Source organism: Magallana gigas, chromosome 4 (genome assembly GCF_963853765.1).
Source record: "Magallana gigas chromosome 4, xbMagGiga1.1, whole genome shotgun sequence".
NCBI lineage: Eukaryota > Metazoa > Mollusca > Bivalvia > Ostreida > Ostreidae > Magallana > Magallana gigas.
This window is the reverse complement of record NC_088856.1, coordinates 26,229,096-26,246,367: the sequence shown is the minus strand read 5'-3', so window position 1 is coordinate 26,246,367 and position 17,272 is coordinate 26,229,096. Positions and strand designations below refer to the sequence as shown.

At 32.7% G+C, this 17,272-nt stretch overlaps 1 protein-coding gene across 7 annotated transcripts in view; it reads right to left on the bottom strand.

Moving 5' to 3' along the window:
- The window catches only part of LOC105330915 (uncharacterized), a 48,127-nt gene that overhangs the window by 13,344 nt on the left and 17,511 nt on the right, over window positions 1-17,272 (bottom strand). For 5 of the 7 annotated variants that reach the window (XM_034450811.2, XM_034450813.2, XM_034450815.2 and 2 more), the window contains exons 5-12: window positions 15,336-15,490; window positions 11,858-12,001; window positions 4,598-4,679; window positions 4,137-4,252; window positions 3,498-3,611; window positions 3,137-3,244; window positions 2,560-2,711; window positions 28-137 (exon numbers count right to left, since the gene is read on the bottom strand). In XM_034450811.2, the coding sequence (XP_034306702.2) occupies window positions 28-137; window positions 2,560-2,711; window positions 3,137-3,244; window positions 3,498-3,611; window positions 4,137-4,252; window positions 4,598-4,679; window positions 11,858-12,001; window positions 15,336-15,490 (981 nt within the window). Of the gene's footprint in view, window positions 1-27; window positions 138-1,837; window positions 1,948-2,559; window positions 2,712-3,136; window positions 3,245-3,497; window positions 3,612-4,136; window positions 4,253-4,597; window positions 4,680-11,857; window positions 12,002-15,335; window positions 15,491-17,272 lie in introns of all 7 variants that reach the window. The other 2 variants (XM_034450812.2, XM_034450814.2) reach the window with 1 other exon arrangement.

Sequence of the window (17,272 nt, the reverse complement as noted above, 5' to 3'; positions counted from 1 at the left end):
AAGTCGGCATTAAAGTGCGATACGAACCTTGTGTGAATCCAGTGAGGAATATTACATAAATAATGCCAAATCGCAGGAGATCACCTAGCAACATTTTGTAGATCATTGTGACAAAAGGTCCTGTTAGTTTAAAGGTTCTGAAAAACAAAGGTCAAAGTGCAAGTGATTTTGAGGTCATACGTGTAAGCAGCCAATGGTACAACAATAGAAATGTATGTGCTTTCATTTAGTTCTGGGAGCACCAAAATTTGAATTCCAACCAATAGAATTCCAGGAAAACTTCGCTACAAACTTTCATAGATTAACGGAATAAGAATTTATTATTAATTGTGGTTAATTTGATCCATGCGTTGCTGTACAGAATATTTTTTTTTTTTAACTAATTATCAATAAATATGACATAATCTCTTCAGAAACTATACCCTAGCAAAACAAAAGGGTTCAAAATGTCACCAGTATATTTAGAATAAGGTATAAATATTTCACAAATTCAAAAATAAATTGTGTTTGTTTACATCTTCCCTAAATAGAAAGCAGGAAAAATGATAATGGCAGTTTGTAGCAATATAAGTCTCCAAAGTACATGTACTAGTGATATGTCGGCTCAGTGTAGGAGTAAAAAGCTTGGAGTACACCTTAGTGCCACCCAGTGATCAAAGCAAGGCACTCTGCAAGTCAAACTGTCTGTTCATATTAAAGGATATTTTAAACAGGGCAGTCTGGTGCAGCTAAACTGATGTTAAAATATTGTTAGAGATATGACAAAAAAAGACACTGAAAAGGTATAGATTTATATATCTTCCACAATTTAACCCCCAGTGTGCCTTTTTTTCCTTTGCAGGATGAAATAAAACCACAGAAGCTATTTTAGTTGTACCATGGTAATATAAACCTTCATATGATAATCATGTTTGCTTTATTTAATCACTTCTAAATGTTCAAAGAAGCTAACTGTGAATATATACAGATCAAAGCATCAGCCATAATTCACAATTAGAACTGCAAAATCGTTTAACCAAACCTATCACTTTAAAAACATTTACTGCCATATATATGCCTTCAAAAGACCATTGTACCCTTTTTTCTGAGCAAAAGAATAAAATTTAATGACCAGAGCTTCAAGCAAAATTGATCACTAGAAATTGATCTGGAAATCAATAAATTCTAGTGATGTTAACTGGGGTAGGGGGGGGGGGGGGGTAATTGCAATTATCTGTACTCTTAAATGGGCGCTCAGAGATGGTGAACAAATATTGACAGCCGCTTAAACATGTTTGGTGTAATTTTGCAATGAAGGAAAAAGTTTCAAAAGCTATGGCATCCTGGTTACTCAGATGCATATCAAACATTAACATCGGACTGCTACTGCAGCTCCATGTGACTGATTGCAGAAACCACCTCACTAACAAATATACCCCTCCGACGAAGCTTAAAATCAATATTATGCCAGGTAGAGGCAAATATATATATTTAACTTTATACACATAAGCACATAATATTAAAACTGTGAGTTATCAAAACTTATTCTGGAAAAAAAAAATCAATTTCTCTACTTGTGAACTACAAATTTACAATGGATTTCGGTGTTATGTGCTAATTCCAATCAAAATAAATTTGACATCAGCTTTCATAAAGCGGATGGGACTTTTGGGATTGGGCGAGGATATTAATCAAAGTACAATAAATATTTAAACATACAAAGATTTAATATACACAAAGTTAATGTGCTCAATTCACAAGAATTGGTAAAAATATTTGGATTAGTAAACACCCAGTATCAAAATGGCTGCAGATTTAAAAGGTAATTAATTGTCACACTTGAATGCAATTTGTATACCTAGGGAAAATGTGGATAAAAATATCAGAAAGATGTATCCGAACTGTACCATGTCATTCAGAATCATGACATACATCATCACAACCATTGGCCCCGTTTGAGGATGACCTCTGAAATTAGGTCATTTCAAGGTCAATTCAGCGACAACCGACAGCTAATAATGGTTACTAGTCGTTAATCCTTAACTTACAAATTACTAAAGGTATGATTGTATATATATATTTCTGAACTTAATGTTGATGTTAAATTCACTACTTGATCTGAACACCGAAAAAAAAAATTCTAAAATCATTTATTTTTTTTGTTACATTGATTGAAAATTGGTTGACATTATTTAGATCATCTTAAATTTTAAAACAAAACTCGAAAGTCAAATCATACATCTAATAAAAAAGATGACAATCTAAACAGTAATTGATTGTCTACTTCAGCCAAGCTTCTGCCTTCACTTTCATGGCCTTTGACAATAACATTGTCATCTGATTCAACAACAAAAATTACTGTACATGAAAGCAGTTCAGAAATGTAGTATTAGTGACAGAATACATGAGCATGACATAGCTTCAGCAAATTTTAAAGTAAAAAAAAAATAACATGGATTCATTTAATTAATACTATTAACAAACTCATTCATCAACTAAACATCTCCAAAATCAACCCTGGCCTTTACATAAAGCTCTTGGCTTTGATTTCTCGATACCTTTCAAGGTTATATAGCTTACCTGGCAAAGAACAGTAAGAACAGCCATGCACAAGGCACCGCTATTATCATCAGGACGTCCTCCACCTGCTTCATCTCCAGGAACCGGAACGGTACACAGGCCAGGAACAGAGTGCACGATATCATGAACAGTGTCTGCGCTGGTGCATTTTTCTGAAAAATAAAAATAAAACACCCAAACTTAATTTACTAGTACACGCACATCTGTTTTGTTGGATATTGGGTGTGAAAGGAGGTTGTTGTTTTTGAGAAATGTCATAAACCTTGGTTTGCATAAATATTTATTTGATCAAATTTCATTGAAGTAAGTGGGAAATTATCCACAAAAACATAAAAAATACACAATATATGTACACAGTATAAGCTTTTCAAGACATAATTTGTCCAATAACCTAAATTTAAAATATACCTATGGAAAATTTCAAAATTGATGCAAATTTCTTCTTTATAGCAGAAATTATTAAAAAGCATGACAATTAATACGATGTACATGCATGTCCTTATCAATCATATGCCAACTGAATCAGCCATCTAAACAAGATGGCAGATTTTGATAAAAGGATTGTATGCATACTTACACAATTTTTTAAGAAACTAAAAACTCCCTGAGTAATGATTTCAAAAATGTCCGCCACTAAAGTTATGGAACATCCTATACACGTTAAAATCTCACAAACAAAACGAATCTGAAAAAGAAATGTTAATAAATACATTCAATACACAGTTAACTGATTTTATCAACTTATTTAATATATCAAATTTTAATTTGCATTCAGCTAGTATATGAAATTCATGTTAATATCATAAAACACTCTAACGGGGTTTTTTTCCCCATCACATAGAATATTACTGCATAAAATATATAATTAGCTGAGTTTTAAAAAAAATTAAGAGCTCAGGGGGTGCTCAATAGGAAGAATAAGGTACTGCAATACTCACAACATCTGTATAACTATTTACGGCAAGAAGATTTGTTTTGGGTCGCAAGTACACTGCTACACTTATTAAGATCAGCTGTATTAGTGCTAGAAATAACCGCACAAAAAACCGCCTCTGCAATGAAAAGCAATGCAGTTGAATAATGATATATATAGTACATACAAGTATGTACGTGACACTTTGCAACTTCTTACAACTGATAAGCAATAAAAGAAGGATATCCCATAATAGCTTTTAAATTGATGCTTAAAATTAGTCGAAATCATAGAAGAAAATAAGTTTTAATTCATTAAGTCATAATAGTGGAAAGTATCATTCAACCATTAAAGTACAGTTGAACTTCGATATCTCGAACACTGATATCTCGAACACTGATATCTCGAATACAATGTATATGTAGAAGGGATTTGTAAGTCCCAACCACTTATTTTTTAAGTATTTTACCCTCAATATCTTGAATACTTGGATATCTCAAAGTTTTTAAATAGTCCCATCCAGTTCGAGATAACGAAGTTTGACTGTAGATAGTTCATGTAACCAATCAACCATTCATAAAACATGGAAGTTGATTCAAAAAAAGCTTATGAATAACCAATCAGAATAGAAGACAGATGAGACTTTGGCGGACGCTTTACTCACCCTGGCGAATGCCTTCCATTTTTCATCGAGCAGTTGTCTCATGACTCCACCCTCCAACATCTCAAGATGGTCGTCATTCTCGCCATTAATGATGATCATTAGAGCAGAATTCCAGTCTACAAAACAAGACAGAACGTCATTAAAATGATCTCAGCCATGCAATCATCTGCTCTTTCCATGCAAAAATATAAATACTGTTAAAATTAACATATTCAAAATTTTAAATATCTCTATACATTTAAAAGATTTATCATTACTAGATGTAATTTTCTTCTAAATACAAGAATCATAAATTGATAATGATTTTCAAGACATACATATTTTTTTACATTCCTTTGAAAATAATTTTTTTTAAAATCTGATTAGGGTAGTGAAACTCAATAGAGAACAAAAAAATAAAATTGCTCTTTCATCAGACACAGTTATCGGCATCAGACTATAGATTATGTTTATCAAAGTACTTGTGTCTCCTGTAGGTCCTATGGAGTCCAGAGCCAGTAAAGGGTACAGGGAACATGTGATGTTACTGTAACGCCACAGCTCCTGAAATGTAATAAATGTAATCAGTTTAATTAACAAACCTGATGTAAATGATGTAATTAAACACAACATCTTGTCTATAATTAATGTAATCAGTTACAAGAGCTCCTGATACTGTAAATTCCTTATATTACGTGTGTACTTAATTCCGCGATCCCCCTGGTTTGAAATAAAATCGCAGGAATATAAAATTGCAAACATGGACTTTTTTTCTCTTTTTCTTATATGGTTCTCAATTCTCATAAAATACTGGCAAGATTTTAAATTCCACGGAGGAATCTACAGTATGTATTTGATGTTAACAACATCACATCTGCAATCAATGATTGAATGTAATAATTTCAACCTTTTGAGTAATCAGTTACTGTACAAGAAGTCCTGATAATTTGTAACAAAATCTCTTGATATGTATACAAGTAATCACATGCATAGAGTAACAATTCTTGATTTGTACCATATATTTAATGCATTTGCTTGAGAAAGTTCTTGAGAAATACCGGTATATACCAATGTTTTATTCAATGAGAACAATTCTCTAGCATAAGAACAAGATACCAAAAACTAAAAAAATATTTCCAAAAATGGCATGCAAATTCATATCATTACGGCATTAACTACTGGATTCAATCAGCATAAAATTGGAAATCTTAGAAATATAATTATTCTCTTGCAATTTTTGTCATAATTGCATGCATGTATTGGGAAAGATCAAAACTTCTTTCCCATTTTCTTTAAACATGAGAAGAGGAAACAGGAAGTCTTTAAATGGTGTGACATTGATTCAGAATTACAGACTGCGGAACCGACAGGAAGTGCAAAGTGTTCGGACTTCTTTCATAATTTGACGCCTGCATCGCCAGATGTACGGCGAGCTTGTCATGACAGTGTCCGGGTTACAGGAACGTTTGTTTACCGTCGGCTGTGTTGGCGCTTTGTCGTCATGACGGTTCCATTTACACAAGAAATTAAATTTAAACATCTCAGAAATAATTCCCAACTCGACAAATACCTCTGTATTGACATTGTTAAGGATCTGTCTGCAGAATTCAATTACAGCAATCTAAAACCCTGACCAATAGATGTCATATTGATTGAAATTTCTGCTGCAGCGCGCAGGGTCATCAAACCTAAACCAGTCTTGTTTATCCTTCATACCTTCATGATATATCATTCAAAACCAATTACCACCCTCAATTTTTTATCACATTAAGTGCTGATAGGTACAATAAATTGATTCAGAAACAAAAATCCATTAAGAGGGCTGGATAGTCGAATAGCCATTTTTAGACTGTATTAATCTCCTAGGGAGAAAGAGTTCTGGATTAAGATATAGGAAAACACTGATATTTCAAATTTTCTTTTAAAATGACAGTTTACACCCGAAGAAATCATATCTAAAATTTTTAGGTAGATTTGATAGAGGTTTATTGACCAATACAGCCTCCTTATATATTAATGTTTCTTTTCATCCTGTGTGGTTTATAATTTGGGACATTCCTACATGTTAATAAGATAGTGTTTGTTTGTATCTGTTAGTTTTATATGGAGATAAAAAAATTCAAAAATCACTTCTACCAATTTATTAGATAGTAAAAATCATAAGCTACATAACCTTTATTGAGCGTAACAATTTTTTTTTTGTATATATAGGTTACCACATAATTTACTTTTCAATTTCTAGCTTATATTGAGTCTCAATTTTGACAATACAAAGATATATAAATAAACTGAAGAATTTTGCATTCAATTCAAAAGAACATAATTTCCATTCAAAAACCTGAAAGTTCAAAGTTAAAAAGGTAACATTTTATAATGCCAAGTTTGGACAAAATTATTCAGACGAAAGAGAGCCTTTGATTAAAAAATAAACCCAACACAGACGAAAGTTCATTGAGACAAAACAGACTAATTTCTATGAAAGTCATCAGAATTCAAGTAAGCAAATTAGTTTCACTAATGGATCATTATCATGATTAAAATTTCAGAGAAGCAAAAATTTTAAATTCCATAACCATAGCTAATTTCAATAAATTTGGAAATATATTGTTTGAAAATCTGATTGAGAAAGCTAGAAAACAATAAGGGTCAACTAAACCCTGAAATTGGCAAATTCTTCGATTCTGCACTCTAGTTACCCTAGCTAATCCACTCATACGGGAAAAAACACCACTAGAATTAAATTAAGATTTGAACTTCTATTCTTAAAGAGGACATAACCAATTTATAGTCAAGGTCATGAAAAATCATTTCCAAATCGACTCTTAAAATAAGCAGCGCAAACACGGCAAAAGGTAAATACAGCTAATTAGTACCTACATCTGCATTGTAAATTTATACAATTGATTTTTAAGGGACTAATCTAGCTGCCAGTTTTTACAAGCGACTATACACTTTTTTGAAATATGAGATGGTTGGTTCACAGATGAAGTAAACTTAATTTACTTAATCAAATAAAAGAAATTAAAGCACCTGACGTAACCAATTCAGAGATGACGTATTCTATCTAATGAAGTCTATCTTAATGGCGGTTAATGTGTCATATTCTCTGCACCTTATTTATTTTTTCCCTATTAAAAAAGGAATGTCAGTTAAATTTGACTTGAAGCAATTAAAAAAAATGCCAGAGCAAAATTTTTGATAACATTGCCAATTTTAAAATTCTCTAGTCTTCACTTATTTTTTAAAAAAATTATAAAACAATATTTATGTAACAACATTGAGTTATCCATGAAGCCAAAATGCTCTAAGGGGAGAGAAAACACTACAGGAGGACCCTTGCATTTGTAGAAACAACTTTCGATCTCATATAAATTTAATCTAATTTTCGAACTGAAATTCAAAAGTGCAAGAGCTGAAAAGCGAGCTGGAAAAACAAACCATTTATTAATTCATAGACAATTTCTATCAATATTTAAAAGGCATTGAGCAATCTGCCAGCATGGAACAGAAGTGGGTGAAAGGGGGGGGGGGTGGGGAGAATGGTGACTGCAGAGACTGGTACAACAAAATGGCCACAGGTCTGCACGGAACACAGAATGAAATAACGACAGTGTTGACAGATGATCAAATGAAATCAATTTATTGTTCACAAGCTTGGCCACCTCAGGTAGAAGATTAATTGAATCATCAGAGGTAAATGCTCCAAATCCTGACATTAACTCAATAGTCGTCCACTATTTATCTCAAAACGCTTAACATTATCAGCCGAAATTAATTACAAAGGGGAACAACTCCGAATGTTTCAGCTGTCAAGGGTACGTGGCCAGGAAATGGTATATACATAGCGTAATGTGGTAACCACCAGCTGACACCCATTCCTGTATTGTAATGCAGTTTCTTTGTGACAGGTACGGTTTGAAAAAAAACATCTACTTTACAATGATAACGTAATTATGTTAATCAGTTTGAAACACTGCACCAGAAGGAGCAGATAATATTTCTATCACTTGCCTAAAGGTCTAACTCCCTAGAATTGCTGAATGTCACTGAGTGAAAAAATATTACTACGAAAGATACAACGCCTTATGATTTCCTCCTCCATAATACATGTAGGCGAGAACAAGAGTACAAGATTGATTTATCGCTGTTAATATTGCTTCAAAGAAGACCGTTAATTTTATGTTTCCAAACCTTTTCACACAACTGTACTGCAGTGCTTTCACCTAGCTTCTAAATCTTCATTGACAACTTTCATTTTTTCACACTTACAAGGAGTATTTCTGGAGTATCATTGAACTCTTTTGATTACAATCGCTTAATCTTTTCATTTTTGCTTGTGTACTTCAGAGACAAAATTAACTTGCAAAAAAAGAGACTAAAATCAGTATTGATTAATGAGATTCAATTTTGTGTCCATTTACTAAAGTAGGATCAATTTCTATATTTTAAAATATCAGTTAAAATATGAACAATCAATAATGCATTAGGTCAGAAACAGGTCTGCAGTAGTATAATTATGTTGTCCTGTGTCCTTAACTTTCACCTTTTGCTTCCCATAATTCATAGCCAATGATAAAGACCCATAACCATGCATTGACTGCCGAGATACTTGCTGGAGATACTTGTCGATTTATTGGTCAACTGGTGATCAGCTGTGACGAGGTTGATCAAATATTGTCGATTTACGACCCTCCAGTTTATTCGCACGGCAATTTAGCTAATCAAATCAGTGACCATTACAGGCAGGAAATTAAAGAGGTCCCCGGCTTTGAGAGGTCAATTCAAACACAACAGGTTTTATCTCAGCACCGACCTAATTGAAAATCTAAAGGTCCATTTTCTTTCCTTCCTTGAAATAACGGGAATGTTTGCTAAACTTGTCAACAGCAATTCAACTGAATGATCAACATTTCATAAATGACTGCTAATCCCATCATTTTAATGATAAAAAGAACAACGAAGTCAAGATCAAAAGTAATTTTGCTAACGAAAAAAATTAATTGTAGTGATCTTGACTGATTCACAATGTCACCCATCAATGACCTTTGACCTTAAGATAAACAGCCTAATGAACAAATTGCATCAGATGAAGTGCTATAATTTTACTTGCTAAAGTAATATATCTCATCCTTTTTTTTTCAACGAAAAATAGCATGTGATTCATGCCTACAAGTATTTTTTTTATTGTGCACAATAAGCCAGATCATAAAATGTAAAGACAGTTCACACAATGTGTAGATTTTTTGTGCAATGACATATATACTATAATATCTAAAGGGGTGGAAATATCAGACATTCAAATTTTACATAATGCTCTAGACCAGCTAGTTAATGATCTGCAGTCAAGCAGAGTTCCTAATGGTGTCCAAACAAAGGAGTAACTCTTACAAGGTAAAGGCAAAGGTTCAGAAGTAAGGACTACCGTTTTTCCGATAAACAAATAAACAATAAACAGACTGTGATTATAGCACTGGTTGCTAGTTCAGGAAAGGCTTTACACGACCACGAGAGAAGAGTGGCCCAGCGACACAATTAAATCTCCACTTGAAAGTGATGAAGGAAATTCTCATGCTGGGATTAAATGAATCAGGGTTGCCATTAAGACCAAATAAAGACCAATCCCGAATCAATGGCGGTCATGTATCAATTCTTTGTTTGTCTTTAATACACAGCTTCCCCTCTCATTCATCAGTGTTCCATTTACTGCTTTCTTGCTTATTGGTTCAAACCTGCTCTCCTCATTCTACTGTCAAAAACCTATGCACTTTTAACGACTAGGCTTCCTTAGTCCAATAATCTAATCATATCCCAGCGTTTTAAATTCATTTACCATTAAATAGACCCCATCGTACCATAGAAAATGGCTTTCAAAGTTGGGATCTCTTTAGAATTTCATACCATGGGCTCCTATACATCTCCGGCTATTACTCGAGCTTAATTTTTAACTTTCTGAATTTCACACTGATAACCTTTAATAAAATACGGCTACCAGCTACGACAGGTTTCTTTTTCGTGTGGAGAAATATTTGCACAGATTTACGGGCTGTTATTCCGCACACTTACAGACAGACAGTTCTTAAAAGGTTCTCGAGGCAAATCTAATTACGGCTCTTTTTAAGACTTCAAGAGAGGGTCGTATAGATATAAAGATCTGGTGATAAGAAGTGCGAATCTCTTGTGTCAACTGCTAGACATATATTGACATTAAAAGAATAACAAGCGCGGCATGCAGATACAAGAAATCTCCAAATTTAAAAGGTTTCGGAAGTGTAGCAGGTACACTCTGACAACGAAGTCACCAATGTTTTGATAAACTGAACTTTATGAAGATCCTACCAGGAAACCAGCCATTGATATGTTGTGAAGATTTTCTTTTTGGTTTTGAAAAACTTTTTTTTGGTAATAAAACATACCTGTCCAGCGAGTTGTTTTCAATAAGAAAACTATTATTTTTTTTTTCAATATAATTCGGTTGTCGATGTTTTTTCTCCCATAAATTTTCAGACATTTTGCAACTGATTTGAAGTCATCAATCTATTTCAATTAATAAATGAAAACCATACTTGTCTTGATTAAGTAATCAGTTAAATGGTATATTATCATAAATCCAGATTTGCCGATCATACAGAAATAATAAAACAATTCCCAATCGCTTAATCTTTTGTTTTCTTTAAGAATACAAACATTACTCATGGAATACTAATCCATTGTAAACTTCGTTATTATCAAAATAAAACCTTGTTGTGAGCTTCATTTGTTGTAACGACAAATGATGTCAAAACATTTTTCAATAACATGTGAAAAACCTCCTCATCAATAGTAAACGGGGACTGATAGGATGCTATTGCGACTCTTTTACGTAACTAACTCCAGCGCCATAGCCGCAAAAATCAATTGCCGAATGAGCGTTTACACAAAAGAAAGCATTAAATCATGAATCCTAATCAATTGATTGCTTTTATCTATGTTATAACTGTCAATTCAATTTTCAATGGTCTCAGGGACATAAAATCGCCGACACTAACTTGTGACAAAACTTTATGTGCGCATTTAAACAGAAAATGCACTCTTAGGCTAGCATACGTTGGTTACTTCATATATTTTATAGAAAATAACGTCTCATTTCACAGAGGAATTAAGACATATTCTTTAACATGATTTTTTGGGGTCTTTCATCAGCGTCTTTTTTAATAAAAATTTTGAGAATTGTTTTTCACTTTTCATGAGCGATAGGTAAAAAAGACAAACTACAAAAAAAATAAAGACAGCAATCAAAAAGCAAAATGTGGGTTAGGAATGTGAGGAGAAGATATTATTTTTTTTTTAACTTTTACTTCACTAATTAAGTTACATATTTTAATACAGTGGTTATGAGAGAGATGGATATGCCTCTAGAAAAGGGCTGAATTTGCCTCGTAATGTAATTAAAACACAGAAAATGTATGGTACACTTTGTTCTTTTTTTTAAAAGTTCATGACACCAAAGCAATAAGAAATTAACCGGTTTGAAGATTTGTCCATCGAGGGTGTGACATATGGGGTACGTGACAATCAAACTTATGTGAAAAAAAAATCCCTGTAACAAAAAAAATATAATATCATGATAATGGACCCCCTAAAGATCTTAATGCTGTATATAAACCTAAGGGGATGAAAAAGACAGACAAAGTGACCTTTTAGCCACGCGTGACCGCATCGAGGTTTGACATTTATTCCCCCTGGGGTAGGATCCGTGATCTTACCAGACTCCCTAGCTCCAGCATCTCCTTGAAGATGGTGTGCCGTCCCAGCTTACTGGCGAGGGTCAGGGGGGTCAGGTTCACGTTGTTCTTGATGTCCGTTTTGGCGGGAAGCTTGTGATGTCTCACAATGTATTTATACATTTCCTACAAAAATCAAAGGAAAATACAGTATTACTCTATGCTTGTGATGCCTCACATTTCCTACAAATCAGGGAAAATACAGCACACAATATGAATTCACTAAAGCTAATTTCATGGTATTAAAGAGTTACAGTAAAACACAGTTATAGCGAACACAATTAAAATGAATTTGCACTTACAGCGAAGTGATTTTCATTCCCCGTGACTATACTATATGTTGTGAACTTAACGGATATAACAAATTACGCTTATAACGAAGCAAAATTGTCTGTCCCTGGCACTTCTTTATAACTGTGTTTTACGGTATATATGCATAACTATTATAACGAAGCAAAATTGTCCATCCCTGGCACTTCATTATAACCGTGTTTTATGGTATATGCATAACTATTAGCAATTGACGCTGGTGGGAAGAAAATTCTGGGTTTTTTTTTTCATAATCCAAGAATTTGAATAATGTATGAGCACAAATGTATCTTTTATGTGTAGAAATGTACAAAACAAGAATCTGCGGTCCTGACAACTCTTAATCTAAAACTAGCTGAAACTGATCATTTGGGTTGGAACATTTTAGGCTTCATTAAAATCTATTCCCATATGATTTTTCAAATATTCATATGTTTATAAGGAAGGTTTTGTCAGAGTTATTTTTGTACGAATGAGCACCATTTTATTCTTACTAATTATTACATCAGTTTTTCTTGCCAGTAGGGAAAAAGATTCCCTTTTACTCAATGTACCGTGCTTAAATTTTAAGTTTAATTTCATTTTGAACAAATCCAAACATTACTGCTGTATATTCACTAGCTTAATCTTTGTTGTTGTTATTGTTTTGTATATGCACGACGTGTCAACAATAAATCATGAACATCATAAATTATGAATGCGAAGAGCTTGACTGTGTATTAACAATTACCCAGACTGAATTAAGAGACAATTGGTTAAAATGATATTGTGAGTTTTTTGAATCAAGAGAAAAAACTTAACATTTTATAATTAGAAAAAAAAAAAAATCAGGTGTTTTTCTATTTGCAAAGATTTTCTGTAATATCCTTTGTACCGTACTCATTTCACTTTTCCCATGCAAAATCAATTTCCTGTATATCGTAAGCACACTGTCAATATGCTTGTTAATAATGATCGAAAGGTGTATCAGTCTTAGTGACTGGAGTAAGAAATTTAAGAAGATCAAATGAAAATTTATTCACATATAAGAATTTATGATTAATTACTTCAGTGTATTAATAAAATTTCAAACAATTTTTTCACATTCAAGCGGTATTAATTAAGTAAACTTTCATGATTTTATTTAAGATCTTCATGAATTTTATAAAAAATTTTATCAAATAAAAAAATTAAATAAACTCAATAGGTTGTAGCAATGAATAGGACAAGATCCATGTGCCAGGAAAAAAAGTTTCATCCAAAAATCCGAAAAATAGTTAATATCAATGTATACAACTTCTGCATAATTGTGTTTTTGCAATATGATTGTAAGGGGTTGCAAAAAAATGAAAAATTATTTTAGATATAATTGCAAAAATAATCAGACGTAACAGAATAAGTTATATGTCTGTAGTAGTGTAAAACTGTATCAAGGCAAAAATAGATATCGACTGAAACTTAAAAATGTTGATTTGGAAACAAAGATCCAAAGTTTTTAATTCCTATCATTATGCAAGGCACTCTGCAATTGCATGATCTTGATCAGCACTGTGAAAGCCATTTACTTGAGGTCAAAATGTTACAGGAAAATTCCTTTGCACCTTTCATTATACCGTCCTGATTTATAAACTTCTGAACAGCTAATCAAAAGAGAAAAGCCCTTGAGAGGATTAATTTCCCGGTTATATCCTAATTATTTTGTACTTTTTGCAAGGTTTTGAACTACTTTCTTAGTACCATTTTCATAAGAATCTTTAATATAGTTATACTTAGTACTTAAATCCTTTTCATAATACTAATACAAAGACTGGTTCTAAACAAATTTTACAAATCCTTGGATAACGGTACAAGTTTTTGAATATATTAAATGAGCAACTTACAACAAAAAATAAAAAATAGAAGAATGCAAAAAGAACTTTTTTTTTTTGCAGAATACCAGCAAAATTTGCTAAAGACAACTAAAATGTTGATTTGAATAAATTCAACTAATAGTTAAAAAAGATATTAGATTTAACTTTAATTGTTTATACAGATAAATTAAGGCACTTGTTGCCTCAAGTAGTTGGGCGATTCTGAAATAACAATGAAATACGTTTTTTTTTTTAACGTAACTGCATTTATATTTCATTAAATCTACACATGTGTCAGCTCATGTGTTGGGCCCTATATAATTATATACATAGTATGTTTAATATGTACATATATACATAGATCTCTAAACATTATTTACTTTCTTTTTTTACTAAATAAATTGCTAATGATTAAAGTGACAAGATGGCTTCATGAACTCTTTCTTCATCGATTGACTTAAGGACAGGAGAATTACCCTGGTAGCATTATATATATACTGCTATGCTGTCAGACATACTAATGACAAGAGCAAACTCTACGCCAGTGCCTAAAATATTTACAATGCCTATTTGACCACAATCTCGTTTAAATATTATTACGAATTAACCATTATAATGTGTTATTCACCATTTAGTACTTAACTACAGGGGCTTGTATGTATAATATGTGAATTAATCATTTCCCTTTATTTGTCAAGTTTACGAAAATTAAACCATCAAACCTCAGGTATTGTGCTAAATGGAGAACTGAAGTTGTATAAATAAGAAAGGTAGAACTTATCCCAGAGTATGTGTATTAAATTAAAAAGGGTCAAGATTTGAAAACCATTTTGCCTGATCAGTTTTAAACTAGCAAAAAGCTCTAACACCTTTACACACATCCCAATTTCATCAGATGTCATGATTTGGATTTGAACATGTAACTCCTGAAAAAATGATCATTGAGACAAAGTTACAACAATCTAATATGTTTTTCAAAGTATAATCAAATGCACAGTGATATCTGAGGCTTGTTCAGCAAAGCAGGTGCTTGCGAGTGCTCACCAAATCCCCTATACCTTCACGTACAACACAATTTTTGGGCACCCACAAACACCCACTCGACTGAACACGCCTCAGGATAGCTGCAATAATGTAACCCTCTCCGCTTTTTCTCTGATGATTTTTTGGACCATTAAAGAGGAGAGGGGGTAGTGAAGGACAGTGCTACATTAAATTAATGCTGCTATAAATTGGACTACACAATTTTTTAAGTGATAAAATAGAAAAACACAATTGTTGGTGTCTGGGTTTTTTCTCTTCATCATTATATATAACCTTACCACTTGATTGCAGATAACCACCATATGAAGAGCAGTGTTTCCAAACGTATCTTGGGCGTTTGGATTCGCTCCATGATCGATGAGGTAGTCGTAAATTTCCTGGTTTCCCGTGGCTGCCGCAAAGTGTATAGGGTATTCCCCGTAGTATGCATATCCTGTAATCAAGATGTATGTCAAATTTTAACATTATTCATAATTCTTACAAATCACTGCATTTTATAATTTAGTTATGTAATGGGAGCTATTTGTCATGATTACAAAAACCAACACATTTCTCTTAACGAGTTCTGTAAGTTGAACAATCCAGTGAAAAAGGTCATAGTTCAAAGGTTATATCACAAGGTCAATTCTCTGTGACCTTGCTACTGCAAGAATCCTCAACATGTTATAACAATTGCTAAAAGCCTTAAAAAGAGTGTAATGGGGTCAGAGTAAAATGCTGAGATTCTGTTTTCAATTTTCTATTCAATTTTTGCACATAGCATTATATCATGCATGATTGGTCTGCCTAGGTTATCCTGCGTAAGCCCATCAAGTTGAGCAGGGAGGTTTGTCGAAAGAAAATTTTCCGAAAAAATGATATTTTGACCATGTAATTAAAACCAATTTCAGAGATACTGAAAAACAAAGAAATTATAAATAAACAAAATGCAAATAAACCTACAGTCAAACTTCATTATCTTGAACTAAATAGGACAGTTTAAAAACTTCGAGATATCCAAGTATTCGAGATACCAAGGGTAAAATCCTTTAAAAAAAGGTGGTTAGGACTTACAAATCACTTTGCCCTATCCATTTCATACGAGATATCAGTGTTTGAGATATCAAAATTCAACTGTATTTGGATCACATTACCAGAACTGTATTATTCAGTTAACTGTGAATGCAATATGTTACACCGAGATCTTTTGTGTGTAGAAATCTTTTGTAATATGACTGTTATATCATGCCGGTGATAAAATAGTATCTTTTAGCACAGTAAATTAGAGAGAGACTTATAAGACTATGCAATCGTCATGCAAAAATATTTCACAATCTTCTTGTTTGCTCAAACATTTTCAAATACTTTAGTGTGGAAAATCTATACAAAAGTACTTTCGGTATATTTAAAAATGCAACATTGTGTATTGATTACAAGGTCTGAAGAGTAAACTTGTGTGAACAGATCCTTTCAACTGGAACATGGTAAAAATTGACATGGATTTGTTTCAGACCATAGAATCAATTGTGGCTTGTAGCTGCTGCAATACAAACAGATTTCAACTTTCTGTCCAAATCTGTAGAAAATTTTGAGATAGTATAATTACTACCAAGTCAAAAATTGATTGAAAACATCAAAAAAGCTAGTAGACATGTACTAAGAAATGCATTTACTTTAGCTTTTTCTAGGTAAACAGTGTTTTTGTATGCAGTAATTGAAGCTTCAACCTTGATGATAGGGATTTCCAAAAAGAAGCTAGGTCAAATTTTATTTGCACTATTTGTAGCCCATATTCAAAAACTTTCCATTTCCATATATGCAGTAATTGAAGCTTCAACCTTAGTTGATGATACGGATTTCCAAAAAGAAAGGTCAAATTTTTTTTGCACTATTTGTAGTCCATTTTTAAAAATTTTCCATTTTCGTTTTTCTGACCTGACTGAAGGAGTTCAGGTTTCTCAAGGAAATGTATCTTATACTCTAGCTTTTCTGAGTAACATAGTTCATGTACAAATGTAACTATCATTACGTAATGCCTATAAGAATTCAATGCATATTAGTCTCAAAAGAAAGGGAGACACTGTTTGCATGCACCATTTGAAATCCATCATCAAAAACATCCCATCTTTCTTTTCTCTCTCTACATCTTTGGTTTAAGTTACGAAGAGTCCAAAGAACAAAGTGAGCATGTGCCAGCCAAATTAGCTGCTTTCATTTAAATGAGCAGTTAAAAGAC